General features: G+C 47.8%; 1 protein-coding gene across 1 annotated transcript in view; it reads right to left on the bottom strand.

Annotated features, from left to right (window-relative positions):
* The window catches only part of LOC138580944 (putative DBH-like monooxygenase protein 2), a 298284-nt gene that overhangs the window by 117435 nt on the left and 164773 nt on the right, over positions 1-16076 (bottom strand). Inside the window, exon 3 of the mRNA XM_069651882.1 lies at positions 11241-11402. Within this exon, the coding sequence (XP_069507983.1) occupies positions 11241-11402 (162 nt within the window). The remainder of the gene's footprint in view (positions 1-11240; positions 11403-16076) is intronic.

Here is a 16076-nt window from a genome sequence, read left to right on the forward strand (position 1 = left end):
GTTTAGATTGTTAATGTTTAGCATCCTCACAAAGTCTAACCATTCTTGATCATTGCCATCCCAGATCACAAACAGATCATCAATATATCGCAGCCATAAGATTATTTTGTCAGTGTAAAAAGTGTTGCCTGAATGCCAGACAACAAACTTCTCCCACCACCCCATAGTTAGATTAGCATATGAGGGAGCAAATGTGGTGCCCATGGCAGTCCCTTGAAGTTGGATAAAATACTCCTTGTTAAACAAAAAACAATTATTGGTTAAGCAAAATCTAATCATCTCCAATATCATGGTGCCATGTTGCATATAGTTCATAGACCTGGTGTACAAAAAATGCTCGCAAGCTTTGAGGCCATCTTCGTGTCGAATTGAAGTGTAGAGAGAGACCACATCTAGAGTTGTTAACAAGTAGGAAGTTTCCCATGGGATACCCTCTATTCTGCTCAAAAAATCCTTAGTGTCCCTTAAGTAGGAGGGCAAGGTGGTAACAAAAGTAATCAGTGTTTCATCCACAAACCGCGATAGGTTTTCCAACAGTGCCCCGCATAGTGTGACAATAGGTCTGCCTGGAGGTCTTGTCAAGCTTTTGTGTACTTTGGGCAGAAAATAAATCGTTGGAATGGTGGGAAATTTCGGTTGTAAATATGTACACATGTCTTCGTCTAGCAGGTCTCTCTCCTTCCAAGTCTGTAAAAGGTCTGATAGTAACACTCTCATGGTTTCAGAAGGGTCAGCTTGTAATTTTGAGTAACAGTTTTTGTCTGTTAATTGCCTATGAGCTTCCTTGATGTAATCAGTCCGGTTCATCATGACTATATTAGTCCCCTTATCTGATGGTTTGATGATATACTCTTTCATAGCCCCAAGTTGTTTAAGTGTGCGTTGTTGGGCTGGGGTCAAGTTTGTTCTCACAGGTTGCCGTGACTTCCGAATTTTTTTAAGGTCATTAATGACCAGGTCCTGAAATGCCTCAACATGGCCTCCCGGATTGAACGTGGGGTTAAATTTAGATTTAATTTTGAGCGCTGTTTTGCCTGGCCAACTTGTATCTGCATTAGTAAATTCCAAATCTGTGTTAGTCATCAAATCTGTGTTTTCAAATTCCAAATCTTCAAGGATGCGCAGGGTAAGAGTGTCCTGTATGGAAACATCAGTGCGTCCTGGGTGACAGACTTTGGTCTTAGGTTTTGGCGGAAACATGGCAAAGAATTTTTTAAGTCTGATTTTCCGCATAAATTTATCAAAATCTATGCGGGTTTCAGCATAATCGTACACAGAGGTAGGACAAAAGTTTAGTCCCAGTCTTAAGACTTGATTTTCAGCCGCAGTCAGCTCATGGGAGGAGAGGTTAATTATGGACATGTCGGGTAGTTCTGTCATGGATGAGTTCATTTCTTTGTTCCAGAGCGTGTTAAGCGCTCCGGTTTTTCCATGTTTGTTAAAGATCCCGCGTCTTCCCCTCCTTGTCTTTTTCTTCCTCTTTGATTCGAATTCTTGCCTCGGCCTCTGCCTCTTGTTTTTTTGCCACTGTTTAGTCTGCCATCCATACCCAACAGCTTCATTTCCTCTAAAAAATTTAATTTTCTCAAAGGTTGTTCACTCTCACTCTCAGTAGTATCGATGTCTGAGGATGATGGTTCTATCGAACTGGTGTTTGTAGACATTGGGGCTTGTAGAGGAAGTTTTTTCCTTAGTGTGTCAAAGCGTTTGGCAAAGGTCAATACTCTTCCTTGTTCGTAATCATTTTTATCACGTATGAATTTCCTTTGCTTACGTAATTTGATATCGTCCTCAAACATTTTGTATCCTTTTTCCATGTTGATTCGTAGATTTCTCCCCTCTTCACTTTCCTCTTGACTCTGCAATTGTTCTGTAACTTCTTTTATTTTATCCAGTATTTTGTGTCTGTCCATTCTGGCATATTTGATCAGGATGTTAAGGAAGTTAACTGAGCAAGCATTACTGGACTCTCCCCATTCTTGTAACATGGCAGGGTCTTGATCTTCGAACGAGGGTGTGGTAAGGATACGTAAACCTCTTGGAATACGTCCTACATCAATGTAATTTTGTAGAGAGAATTCTTCCCACCATTTACTGATCTCTCTTTTACGTAGCTTCTCCAGTTCTCTTAGAAGTTTTACCTCATTACTAGGCTGTGTCTCTGACATCTGCTCCTTGGGAGCATCTTTATTGGGTATGGGTTGCTTTTCACAAAAAAGTGACGCAGCTTGTATTTTTCGAATGTTTTCCCTTTCCTGTTGTGTTGCCATAATCAATACAATGTATTGTTGTTGAGGTGTTTAACCACTTTATAGCTTGAACAAATGTTCGCTCTCAGGCCAACAGCAAGCCACAGTGTGGAAGTGCTGTAATTACTTTGACGGACTGTCCACGGACCATACGAGACTAGAATAGATAGAAGAACCAGAAAAGAATGGAACGTTAACAGACCTGCTGCAACTGATGCGGGCTCCACGTGTCCTCCGACGCGCCGAACTCGTCATCCGCAATACAGCAGGTAAACGGCCCGCTCCTCCTCTCTGTGTCCTCACGATGCGTGGTTACAGTAGACAGACCGGAGCACTCAAAACAGCTCCAAAGACGGATCAAATGGACGGAGTTGTGCGCTTCTGTGAGATGGGCGGGTGCAGATTCCAGCGCCGTTGAGCCTTATATATTATTTATTATTTTTTTTTTTTTTTACACAGTGCACAGACTGCTCAAAGGTATACATGAGAGACATCCCGGTGATAACCAAAGGAGGAAGACGACCTCTCTCATCCTCTCGTCCCAGGGTGTTCGGATTACCTAGTTACAGGAATTCCCAGGTCCCGCACCCACGGTTAGCTGGTAAAAGAGTCTTTGCCAAGTCCTACTCACCTTGTGCTGCCCCTGCTTGATGCACTGCTGTGCCACCTCGACCAGCCTCGGGTAGTACTTGACTTTCTCAAAGTCTGGAAGCGGGAGCCAGGAGTCTTTGCTACCATTTGCTAGACACAAGGCCCCTCCCCCACCTCCTTGAAACCTCTTCCTGTCTATTTCGCATGCCTCCTCCTACCTCTTTTACTCGCCTTGGGACAACATGGCTTCCTTCCTTCCTTCCTTCCTTCCTTCCTTCCTTCCTTCCTTCCTTCCTTCCTTCCTTCCTTCCTTCCTTCCTTCCTTCCTTCCTTCCTTCCTTCCTTCCTTCCTTCCTTCCTTCCTTCCTTCCTTCCTTCCTTCCTTCCTTCCTTCCTTCCTTCCTTCCTCCCTTCCTTCCTTCCTCCCTCCCTCCCTCCCTCCCTCCCTCCCTCCCTCCCTCCCTCCCTCCCTCCCTCCCTTCCTTCCTTCCTTCCTTCCTTCCTTCCTTCCTTCCTTCCTTCCTTCCTTCCTTCCTTCCTTCCTTCCTTCCTTCCTTCCTTCCTTCCTTCCTTCCTTCCTTCCTTCCTTCCTTCCTCCCTCCCTCCCTTCCTTCCTTCCTTCCTTCCTTCCTCCCTCCTCCTGCTTACTTCCTCCTCCGGATGTTCCATCTCGAGGCTCACGCTACTTCTTCCTGTTACTACTACTTCCCTGGCTCAGCCCCAAGTTCTTCCTCACAGTCTTACACCGCTCCTTCTAACCAAACCCAAAACATTTATTTGTCGGCCCAAGGTGCCAAGTGGCGAGGAACATGCCAGCAGTGAGCTATATAAAATCTAATGACAGAACAGTGTTGTTGGGGGTGTGTGAAAAGACTGTTTCACAACAATAGGTATAGCTCTATGGAGTGGCCGGCTGCAGCCATTGTGACATATAGACGGTGATCCATTTTCGTCTGCTGCTTGGGCGGCCATCCATGTGCCGTGGATTAGATGATTATGGTGTTGGCATTCAGCTATGGGCGCCCCCCTGCACTGTGGTTGCCACCTGCATGATGCTACAGCGCCTTCATCTCGATTCCCAGCATGAGGACCTGTGCCCACCGTGGTTGCCACCTGCATGATGCTACAGCGCCTTCATCTCGATTCCCAGCATGAGGACCTGTGCCCACCGTGGTTGCCACCTGCGTGATGCGACAGCACCTTCATCTCGATTCCCAGCATGAGGACCTGTGCCCACCGTGATGCGACAGCGCCTTCATCTCGATTCCCAGCATGAGGACCTGTCCCCACCGTGATGCTACAGCGCCTTCATCTCGATTCCCAGCATGAGGACCTGTGCCCACCGTGGTTGCCACCTGCGTGATGCTACAGCGCCTTCATCTCGATTCCCAGCATGAGGACCTGTGCCCACCGTGATGCTACAGCGCCTTCATCTCGATTCCCAGCATGAGGACCTGTGCCCACCGTGGTTGCCACCTGCGTGATACTACAGCGCCTTCATCTCGATTCCCAGCATGAGGACCTGTGCCCACCGTGATGCTACAGCGCCTTCATCTCGATTCCCAGCATGAGGACCTGTGCCCACCGTGATGCTACAGAGCCTTCATCTCGATTCCCAGCATGAGGACCTGTGCCCACCGTGATGCGACAGCGCCTTCATCTCGATTCCCAGCATGAGGACCTGTGCCCACTTTGATGCTACAGCGTCTTCATCTCGATTCCCAGCATAAGGACCTGTGCCCACCGTGATGCTACAGCGCCGTCATCTCGATTCCCAGCATGAGGACCTGGGCCCACTGTGGTTGCCACCTGCGTGATGCTACAGCGTCTTCATCTCGATTCCCAGCATGAGGACCTGTGCCCACCGTGATGTGACAGCGCCTTCATCTCGATTCCCAGCATGAGGACCTGTGCCCACCGTGGTTGCCACCTGCGTGATGCTACAGCACCTTCATCTCTATTCCCAGCATGAGGACCTGTGCCCACCGTGATGCGACAGCGCCTTCATCTCGAGTCCCAGCATGAGGACCTGTGCCCACCGTGATGTTACAGCGCCTTCATCTCAATTCCCAGCATGAGGACCTGTGCCCACCGTGGTTGCCACCTGCGTGATGCTACAGCACCTTCATCTCTATTCCCAGCATGAGGACCTGTGCCCACCGTGGTTGCCACCTGCGTGATGCTACAGCGCCTTCATCTCGATTCCCAGCATGAGGACCTGTGCCCACCGTGATGCTACAGCACCTTCATCTCGATTCCCAGCATAAGGACCTGTGCCCACTGTGATGCTACAGCGCCTTCATCTCGATTCCCAGCATGAGGACCTGTGCCCACCGTGATGCTACAGCGCCTTCATCTCGATTCCCAGCATGAGGACCTGTGCCCACCGTGATGCGACAGCGCCTTCATCTCGATTCCCAGCATGAGGACCTGTGCCCACTTTGATGCTACAGCGTCTTCGTCTCGATTCCTAGCATGAGGACCTGTGCCCACCGTGATGCTACAGCGCCATCATCTCGATTCCCAGCATGAGGACCTGGGCCCACTGTGGTTGCCACCTGCGTGATGCTACAGCGTCTTCATCTCGATTCCCAGCATGAGGACCTGTGCCCACCGTGATGCTACAGCGTCTTCATCTCGATTCCCAGCATGAGGACCTGTGCCCAGCGTGGTTGCCACCTGCGTGATGCGACAGCACCTTCATCTCGATTCCCAGCATGAGGACCTGTGCCCACTGTGATGCTACAGCGCCTTCATCTCGATTCCCAGCATGAGGACCTGTGCCCACCATGATGTGACAGCGCCTTCATCACGATTCCGAGCATGAGGACCTGTGCCCACTGTGGTTGCCACCTGCGTGAAGCTACAGCGCCGTCATCTCGATTCTCAGCATGAGGACCTGGGCCCACCGTGATGCGACAGCGCCTTCATCTCGATTCCCAGCATGAGGACCTGTGCCCACCGTGATGCTACAGCGCCCCAGCAAGAGGACCTGGGCCTGTAGGTGCGAGGCAAGGAAGGCAGTCGGCTTGGTTGTCTCTCCACCGGGCCACATATTCTGCATGAAGAAGTCCTGCAATTTAACAGCTAGTCCTGCCTTTCAAGATTCTGCTTTTTTGGGCCCCACTGATAGTAGTGGACTGGGAACCAAAAGAGGCCCTGGAAATATTTTGGAAATTGGCCCCACATCACACCATGCAAGCGAATGTAGGGCGCAATCCCAACACTTTATTGAGGGCTTGGGGTTCTCTGCCCACGAAAATGTGGAAAAATTGGACCAAATGGTGAATTTTGCGGTACACTTGACTATATATAGATAATAAAATGAAGTTAAACATAACAAAAAAACGGACATAAAACATTTGTTAAGAGTGAGTAAGAATATACTGGAAGCTTTATAACAAGAGTATTGCTTCAACTGGATGTGGGGGGGCTGGGAAGAGATAGAAGGAACGGGCTGTGGTGACTGGGGGATAGGGTGAGAGGGGCAGAAAAGCAGGGTGCTGACAGATAAGAGGCACACTGTGTAGAGCCCCACCGGGAAACCTCCTGAAATCCGTGTAGACCAGTCCACTACTGCCCCCTAGAGTGAGCGTATGAATGTGCGGGTGGTGACCAGCACATGAGGTGAAGCCCTTCCCACAAATGTGTGTCTGAAGGCACCCTGCAGCCCATATAAAAGCCACCATGTCACTGTCTGTCACTAAGTAGCGGCTTTCCAATTCTGTCCGCGATCTATAGGCGAACGCACCCGCTACTTTCTGATCCTGCTGCCCTCTCTGTGAGATCTGCTCCCAGCCCATGGGGACTCACCTCAACTGTTAGTTTGGTGCGTTTAGATGGGTCAAAAGGTTTGAAGCAGGCTGGTGCCATAATGTCATCTTTCTCTTGTTGGAAGGCCAATCACACATGGGTCCTTTCTTCAGGAATCCACTCAAAGGTTTTGTTTTTGCAGAGCAACCTCAGATGGACTTTGCATAAGAGTCTGCCATCAGTGGCCGGGCCGAATTTGTCCGTAGGGAGTGGGGGACGGTTTCTGGCCATGCCTGGGCCGGTTTGGAAGGAAAAAAGCCTTTCATCCTTCTTAGGTCGATAAATGAGTACCAACACAGGTTGGGTGATATTGTATGCATATTTGTTCTATAAAAAAAGAAATTAAGCGTAAGTGCTATACAATAACATATTATCATTTGGCCTTGGACTTCTGTTTGGATTCCCAGTAATTTAGTGTACTTAGGTACAATGCTACTTGATTCCACTTCTTGTTTTGTCAAGGGGTGAAAGGTTGCGTTTCATCGCTTCCTGGGATGTCACTTTGGGGTGGGGGTCAAATGGCATCACTTCTGGTGATGTCATCAGAGGTCAAGGGTCATGAGGCGAGGGGTGGGCCCCTTTTTTGAAGCAAGGGGTGGGACACTTGAGTGACCGGGCCTATTTCTTGTCCCATGCCCATGGGAGCAGAGATAAAGTTGAGATAGGAGCATCTTTGATGTCTGACACTAGGCTGCATTTGGGGGTTGATGTTGTTTTCTGGCATGCAAATCCTTCAAAATAACGCTCTTAGAGCAGCTCTTGACATACCCCGCAGAGAACATATATCCAACATCAGGAAAGACCACCACTGGCTCAAAATTAGCGACAGAATCCTTCTCAAGACACTATCGCTCACCCACAAAGGGCTCAACAACTCAGCACCCCCCTACATCTCGGCCAAACTGACCAGAAAATCGCCCAGACACCACACTAGGGCTACTAACCACCTCCTGCTTGAAACCCCTAGATTTAGACGATCCAAAGCGGGCGGAGATAGCTTCCCGGTCAGAGCTGCCCAGGCGTGGAACGCATTGCCTACAGCACTAAGGGCTAACCTACCCTATACCAACTTCCGATGTAAGGTAAAAAACTGGCTCTGGTCAATGACAACTAATACGGCCATGATACTCCTGAAACCTAGTCCATGATTTTTCTGTGCTTACCCTTTTACGTTTTTGTATACTCCTTCAACACTGTAATATGTTAGCCTTTCATCTCCAATTGTTTGTATCGACATGTATGTACTGTATTGATATGCTTCTTATTCCCTGTATGCAACCCAAGCTTAAGTAACCTTGTACCTGCTGCGCCCTGCTGCCCCTGGGTTATTATCAAATAATAAACATAAACATAAACATAATGTATTCTAAGTATTGCACTTTGGTCTGCTGAAAGCTGCCCTTTTTAGTCTATGGCGCGGGGCTGCTCGGATGTGCCTGCTTACATTAGCCAACACTCAAATGTACACTTCCTTCTGGCTCTGTACACCGATATATCACCGTGAAAAAATACGACTCTGTGAGTGCTGCATATAAAGTGAAGATCATCACTCACGCAAAGCGTGACCCCTCAGAGGAGAGGGACCAAGTGGCACTTGATTTGGAAAGTACAGTTAGGGTCCACAGGGCCAGTGAGGTGTTTGGAGTCCGGGTGGAGATTCATTTTGTGGCATGTGCTTTTCAATATTAATTATTTAAAAGAAAAATGAATTTTCCAAGGTGTTTTTTTAGATGATTAATATATGCAAGAGGATAATGGTCAGGAACCACATTCGTGCCCGGGCTACAGAGGTTTACACAATGGTCTACATGGGCATCGTGTTTCTTGGTAAGCGCAATGGAGCTTAGCCATTTTGCGGCTTCCACTGTTTTGATGACAGCCATCTCACGACATACCTTCTAGTAGGGAGCGCAGTCCAGATCTAGTAGTGAGAGGTCTAGGCCCGATGTCGTGCTGCACTTGGGATGTGCCCTCTGTGACAGGGTCAGGCTGCTTGATCCTGTCAGGGGGAACAAAGTCCCCTCCTAACCTGGGATAGGAGGCCTAGCAGGGGGGTATTCTAGAGCCAGTCATACCCCAGAGGTGGGGTGAGGTGGTTGGGAGAGCCCAAGACCTTGAACCCCCCCCCCCCCCAACTGTACCCTGATGATTAATCTTGGTACCAGTGTCTGTCAACCAATGACTTGCACCTGTAATACTGGCCAGTGCTCCGTTTGAATTTCAGGACCATAAGAACCAACACGTAATGTCATGTCAGAGGGACCCAGAGGACTGCCGAACAAAGCTGGTAGCGTAGAGATTGACCCTAAATCTCTGGCAGCGGTTGCTCGACATCGAAGACCAAAGCGATACAACTGCAAGAAAGCAGCCTGCGGAGCAAGCACCGGCAAACAGAGAATCATTCAAATATTACATGAGGAAAAAGGACTTGTTCATGACTCCTAATGTACAGACACACCCCTAGCGGAAACAGCAGACATTGATTGGTCCATAGTATCAGCTAAGACATAAAAACAGTGGAGGGGTGAGCAGAGACAAAAGAAAGAAATCACAGGTATAAAAGACCAGTGGAATGAAACACAGTGAAAGGTGTTTGCATGAGGTCATGATGTGTGGAGGTGGACCGAGACACCAGGCAAAGAACTGAAGATGGAGTGGAGCACCGAAGAGTCTGTGGACGAACCAGACAAAGGTGCGCTACTGTCCATGAGAGTGAGTGGTACTAAGTGGAATGAGTGCTGCTGTGATTGTGAGAGTGTATGATAGAGTGAGTGGTAGTAGAACAGGGTTTAGACGAGTAGTTTGAGAGTATTAAGTGTAAGAGGGTGAAGGTGAAAGTGGTAGTGAAGTGCTGAGAGGGAGAGGGTGAGAGAATGGAGTTGTGGAGCGGTAGGTTAGCGGTAGAAGGACGTAGTTAGTAGAGGAGGGAAGAGGTAAGGATAGAAAAGGGCGAAGGGTGCGAGAAAACCAGAAGTACAGAAAAAGAGAGAGGTGGAACAAGAGAGAGGGATGTGAGGGGTAGGAAGAGAGAGGAGCGAGGGTGAGAAGACTGGAGGAAGTAGGGAGAGAGAGGAGACATTGGGGGAAAAGGAAGAGGAGATGAGAGAGCGAGTAGGAGGAGAAAGGAGGGTAGTGATTAGGGAGGAATGAGACTAGGGAAAGGAGTGAAAAGGAGTGAGCGGGAAAGAGAGAGTGTCTGAGAACATACAGGCACCATTCAGAATATTACTGAGACCACTCTTTTGGGACTGTTAGAATAGGAGATCTTTAGGACTCCCTAGTGAGAGTAAATTAGAACACGCCTTGGCCTTAGGCCCTCCTGACGCAGGCAGGCTGTCCTAGACAGTATAGGTCACAGAGCTATAGAATCCTCATCACGAGTTGGGCGGTATCCCCGGTGGTGTTACTGCCGGGGCTATTAGCGTTACCGCCAAACCCCCCGGCGCTATTACCACCGGATCACGGGTTTGGCAGAACGGTAAGTCACCATTCACCATTTGGCCCATTTGGGAATTCCCCATTCCCCATTGGGCCCAATGGAGAATTTTCGGCACTACTACCGCCGGCGGTATTAGTGCGGCGGTAATAGCGCCAAAAATCAGCAAATTCACAGCAGATTTACCACAGCTCACCCGTGATTTGGCGGACCCTTATATGTGGCTATAATAGCGTTAGTGGTGCATTTAAGGGTTGCTGCCAAACTCGTGATGAGGCAATAAATGTGGGCGCTAGGGACCCCAGAGTTAGATAGGAGGGTGCTAATGGGGGGTTGCGGTACTAGCCAGAAACATCCCTTTGCCAAGTCCGCCTGCAGCCTCAAGAACTTTGAGAAATCAATTTCAAAGTGCTGTTAATAAAACTCGAGATTCGTAAGGGCATGTACAACACCTCCTTGGACTTGTGTATATATGCTGTAATTGTGCCTTCTGATTTCTTAAAATGACGTATCCCTGCAGTCGTTCCGCACCCTTTGGGCCTTGAACCACAATGGCTGAACCTTTCTTGCATGGGTCTACTTTTATCGATGGGCAGCAATGATATTACCACCCTACTTCTGAGGAACCCCTCGCACAGGTGTTTTATGGCCACCCGGCCTTTGCAATACACGTCCAGCATGTCTGAGTAGGTTGACCTTACCACGTGATATGCTCCAGGGAGCACATCTTCGTATATGCAGCTTGGCTAGAAGAATGTGTAAGGCCGCTCCAGTAAGGATGATGTGGTGTAGGCGAAGCCTTAGACTGCTATCAGCTTTCCATGCACTCCATCCAAAAATCTTGCCCCGCTCTTTTTGCTCCGACTACCCACGTCCCAACCCAACTATATCCCTAGCAATGAGATGCCACACCAAGAATTCCCCCACACTGGGTTTGCACACGCTGGTTGGAGAAGTAAGTACCACAACTGAAGGGCGCCTCTTCCATACTATGACACTTTCTGCAGTAAACTTGCATGTGCTTCCGTAGCCTATTGCTGTGGCTTCTTTCCTTCCAACCTTGGTTCTGCCCATTCACTTACGGTGGAACGCTAGATATGACCCATCGAAAGACGTACACAGGATAGTGATAAGATCATAGCATCACTTACGTTATCCATTATTAACTCCTTGATGTTAAAGGTGCTCGGGGGTGGCAGGCGGGCAGGCTGGTCCTCCTGCAGCAGCTGGATTGATTTGGTGCCTCTGCGGCCGGCGTGGTATTCAATGGCATCATCAACACCGTAGGCGTAGATTACCCGCATGGTGTCCGTCTGTCAAGAGGGTAGGGGACGGAAGTAGAGGGAACACATTTATATCACAATATCATTAGGAGGCAATGGCATGGTGTGCACTCAACTCAAGGGTCCACCCGCCTACAGCTGATTAATAGCAATGTCAAATATTCATGCCAGATCCCTCCTACCCCTAAGTCGTGTAATGGCCGCTGCTGTTATTGACCAACTTAATGCCGCTCAGTGCTATCAATGTTGGAAGCATAATAGGCTGAGTCAGCCATGCTGGAGATTTGAGTTGTAGGCATACCTAATGTCAAAGGCGATCCCTTGGGTTGTGAGCTATTCAGCTGTGGTGAGTCGCTCTAAGAAATCCTCATTGATTATTTATTATTAACTGGTGTAATAGCCCGTGTACATGGGCCAAAGTACAGGTTTACATTAACGCAGTAGGGCCACTATACTGTACTGTAACTATAACTTGTAACTGTATATTGTTTTACATATGCTGTAATCTGTAACTTCCCCGAACATGCGCCCATAAGCCCTCGGGCAAGGTGTGCAATACAAATAAATACAAATACAAATACTATTTATTCTAAGGCAACAGCTCCCTCTAGCGGTGACAACATTCAAAGCTACTGCATTGGTCAAACATACAGGGACAAACATACATATGGCCTTTTATTATATTGTTAGATTAGATATTGGTTGCTTACATATCACTTTATGCCAGACTCCTCCAGCTTCTCATCACTTGACAGGAGATCGAATCTATCTTGCCTACATTGCCCCGGCCGGAAGGAGAGTGAACTCTCCCGAATGCACAGCACACAACGATCTGTCTCTTGACGCTTATATATCAAATGTCCTTTTACCCAACTCAGCAGTACTCGTTTTGCCCAGGGCTGATCCTTATATAATCCTCCCTGGCTACAGGGGTCACTGTTTAGATTGTAAATCTAGGGAGGATGGCTGCGCGGGAGAGTCAGCGTTACACGTAAGTAGTCTTCAAATATGGAATATTCTAGACTCTGTGTCTCAGATTCACAGTAAATGCCGGGAGCAGGATGTGACATCAAACCCGGCTGCTGTACCCTGCTCCCTGCGTGTTCTGCAGGCGATTGATAGAAGGGAGATGCATGCAGAAGGGGGTAGGGGGCGGCTTCTGCCAGGCTATTATGCAAGACTGTGCAAAAAGGACAAGTTTACTCGTCCTTGGCACTTAAGGGGTCTCATCGACTTGCCCAACCGCTGAACACCCGACACTCAAATATGCATTGGACACTGGCATCATGGTGGATGTAGGCCTGGGTCTGTCCTCCTTCCCATCTTCAGATGTGTAGGTTAACAAGTAATGGGTGTTAAAGGGCCTGTCACTTGCAACACCTGTGTTAGATTTCAATCAAGGTATTTTTGCTTGCACTTTTCTTGTAGTGGTTTGGTTCACACTTAAACTGCATGGTTACTTTTGATATCTTCTGCGGACACTTGGCACACCCAAGGGAGAAACACCTCTGTGAATTGGCACATGTGCCTACCCGTTCATGAGAAGATAGTTTAGAGCAAAATGACTCGCCCATTCCTTGGGGGTATTGCACAAACAGTGAATCTAAGTAGAATGCCCATGACAGAGGACACATGTTACAGGTAAAAGACTTTCCCACCGCAGCGAATATTGTCACAGTCACGTGTAGGTCACAAAGGATGCTTGTCATTGACCAACGTCCATGTTCTCCCATGCCATGCATGACAAAGACACTCCGCCTGAGTCTTACCTTGTGAGAATAGAAGAGTGGAAAACCGACATGCTCCCCTCCAGTTTCCAGCACCGGCATTCTAAGGTGGGTGGAAGGATTGGAGGGGAGCTGCTGAAGCAGCTAAAATCTTTTGTTGTGGAAACAACATGTGCACCAGTGTCATTACGAAGATTTCTAAAAAGTCTACCGCTTTTCTTATTTACTCAATTTTAGTTGTGCTATCTGTAAATTACAAAAGTGGTGCTGCCTTCTGGGATATGCCTTTCTTATAAAGAAAGAATTAGTGTAGAAGATGTTAACGACACCTCATATGTGCCGTGTTTTGACTCTGCATTAATGAGGGTTGCTAGGGCTGTTGTCAGGCTCTAAATCAGTCACATGCAAAGGTTGAGGCTTATTACTTGAACCGACTATTTATTTTATTTATTTATTGTTTATTTATAGAGCGCTTATACACATGTAGAGTGCCTCAAAGTGCGTCAAAGCGGGAAGGGAATAAGGGAATACAGTAATCATTCTTAGGCCTTGAAGATTCCGAATGATCTAAACAGAAAAACTAGCATACTAGGCCTGACAACATTTCTCCTAGTGCAAGTGCATGAAGTGTTACAGTTGCGACCAAGCTACGGGATGAAAAATGGTGGGGGGTGAAGTTGGGGGGGGGGGGGCAGGACAGACTAACTATCTGGTCCTAGTACATTTAGGTCAAGCATACGTAAAGACTGAGGTTTGGGGTCAGGGGGAGGGTTATGGTGCTTTTTAAGAAAAGTGTTCTTCCTGCATGGAAAAACACTTTCCTATTATTGCATGCACCTCAAGATCGGCCCCTGGGCCCTGTTTTGTTTTCTTGGAATTCTGGGACTTGTAGTCCTACATTTAAAATGGAAAAGACAACTTAAGTCCCAGAATTCCCCGTAAATAACAGGACTGGATTACTTTCTCGCATGGCACAGTAAAAATAAGAACTTTGCATTGTCAGTTTGTGACACCATCAGAGACTCAAAGAGTGCCGAGGTCAGAGAGGACTCTGCTGGTTCCTGTGCAGCAGCTTGGACGGTGTCAAAGTTACCCAAACCAGTGTTGATTTGGTTCAGAGGCAGGGAGAGTAGGGATTCACCTCCTTGGTTTTGTAGTTGCTGTGAAACCCGGTCCAGGGCCTCGGGTGATGTAAGTCCTTCAGTTCTGCCCACCCCCTCCATGAAGTTGGGTGGCACCAACAGGTGCCCCTTCACCTCCACGCATAATCCTAGTTCCGATGCCACAGCCATCACAAAGGCCTTGGTCCACAGCAGTTCATTAAAACAATTCTCACTGTTCCCTAGGAATGGTTGGGGGATAAAATCCCTTGTCTGTCTTGGATGCCTTCAGTCTTCACCTCTCTGGCAGAGGTCTAGATGAATTCTTCTTGTCTTCTGAGAGTCCACAGAGGAATCAAAGAGGGAGAGGATTTATCTCCTTTTAAAGACAAAATATCATAGAGGATTAATCTAAACATGCTTGCTGTAAGGGGTCCAATCCAGGCTCAGTGTGATGTCAGAAGGCCAATGGCACTTGTTGCAAAAGTGTGCCTTGCCTATAGGAAATGGGGGTACAAGAGGTAGAGAGCCCTAACAGAAACCAAGATGGTGAAACCCTTCTCTCAGCTCACCTTTCTGTCTTGGCTACTCTATCTCCACCCCCTTCCCATTCCTGCAGCCTTCAGGGGGCTCCAGTGGTCAGCAGCCTCGTTTGAGAGAGGCTTTGTTATGGCAGTGCTGCATTTGAAGCACTGTTCCCAGGAGACCTCCTGGGGAAGTTCTTGTGCCCTGGAAAGAAGGTGTTGGCCTTCCTCTGGGGTACCAAAGAGGCAGCATTCTGACCATTTTTCCACGTGGCAATTATGGAGACAGTCAGACCAGAAACAAATACACATCCGTCGTTTCACACCTGGGCCCTGCTCACAGAGTTTATATTAGTGTGATATCAATTTACTGTGCCAGCATAATTGTGTGTTGTTAGCAGTCACCATGCCAAAACCAGGCATGGTTTATATTTAAAGAGTTATGTGCCACCAGAATGACAAAGGCACACAATTGTTAGGTTTTTATCAGCGATGTAGAAGATTAAAAACACCTCCCTTACCTGTGGGAACTTGTGTTTCAGCAATTGTCAGGAATGCATATGTGACCTTGGAACCTGGCCTGCTGCTCAGCAGAGGCACATGATTGCAGTATAATTTTGGCATGAAACATTTAATGAAAGAGCGCTCTGATATGCAGACCTCCCTTGCAGAAACAGAATTGCCTGTATAATTTTAAATTCATAAAAATGAAAAAAGCTTGGTCTTTGCTTCCCTCTCCAGATGGCATTCTGTCACGTGCTGCACAGTCAAAAAGATGAGCACCACACTTCTAAGAGTCTGGCTCATCCTCAAAGCAAAATGAACTAATGATGCCATCTGCATTGAAGTGCCGCGATCCAGGTGTTTGCTGGATGACCTTATTCACTCCCTGTAGGGATATGGCCCAGCACAGCAACTTGGAATTCTAAACCTGCATGGCCATCAGCCACCTGAGAGGTCTGTGGTCAGTTTGGGTATTAAGGTTGGACCCACAATGTAGGGTTTCAACTTGCATACTGCCCAAATTACCGCAAATGCCTCTTTTACAATTGTGCCCCAGTAGCATTCTTGCGTTGTCATGCGCCTGCTAATTTAGGCTAATGATTATACAACCCCCTCAGAGTTTAGCAGTGCTAACATTGCTCCAATTTCAAATTCACAGGTGTGTGTCTGTATATTGAATGCCTGACAATAAGCTAGGATCTTTAGAAATGGGCTCTATACAAAACCACCATTTAAGATTTGGAAAGCTGTTTGGCTGGCAGGCGTCCAGGTGACCTTCTTTGGCAACTTCTTGGATGTTAAGTTATTCAAGGGAAAGGCAAGGGTTCCATGCCCCTGGTTGGAAGACTT

This window comes from Ambystoma mexicanum, chromosome 3p, assembly GCF_040938575.1.
Source record: "Ambystoma mexicanum isolate Mex_15411 chromosome 3p, UKY_AmexF1_1, whole genome shotgun sequence".
NCBI classification, from domain to species: Eukaryota; Metazoa; Chordata; class Amphibia; order Caudata; family Ambystomatidae; genus Ambystoma; species Ambystoma mexicanum.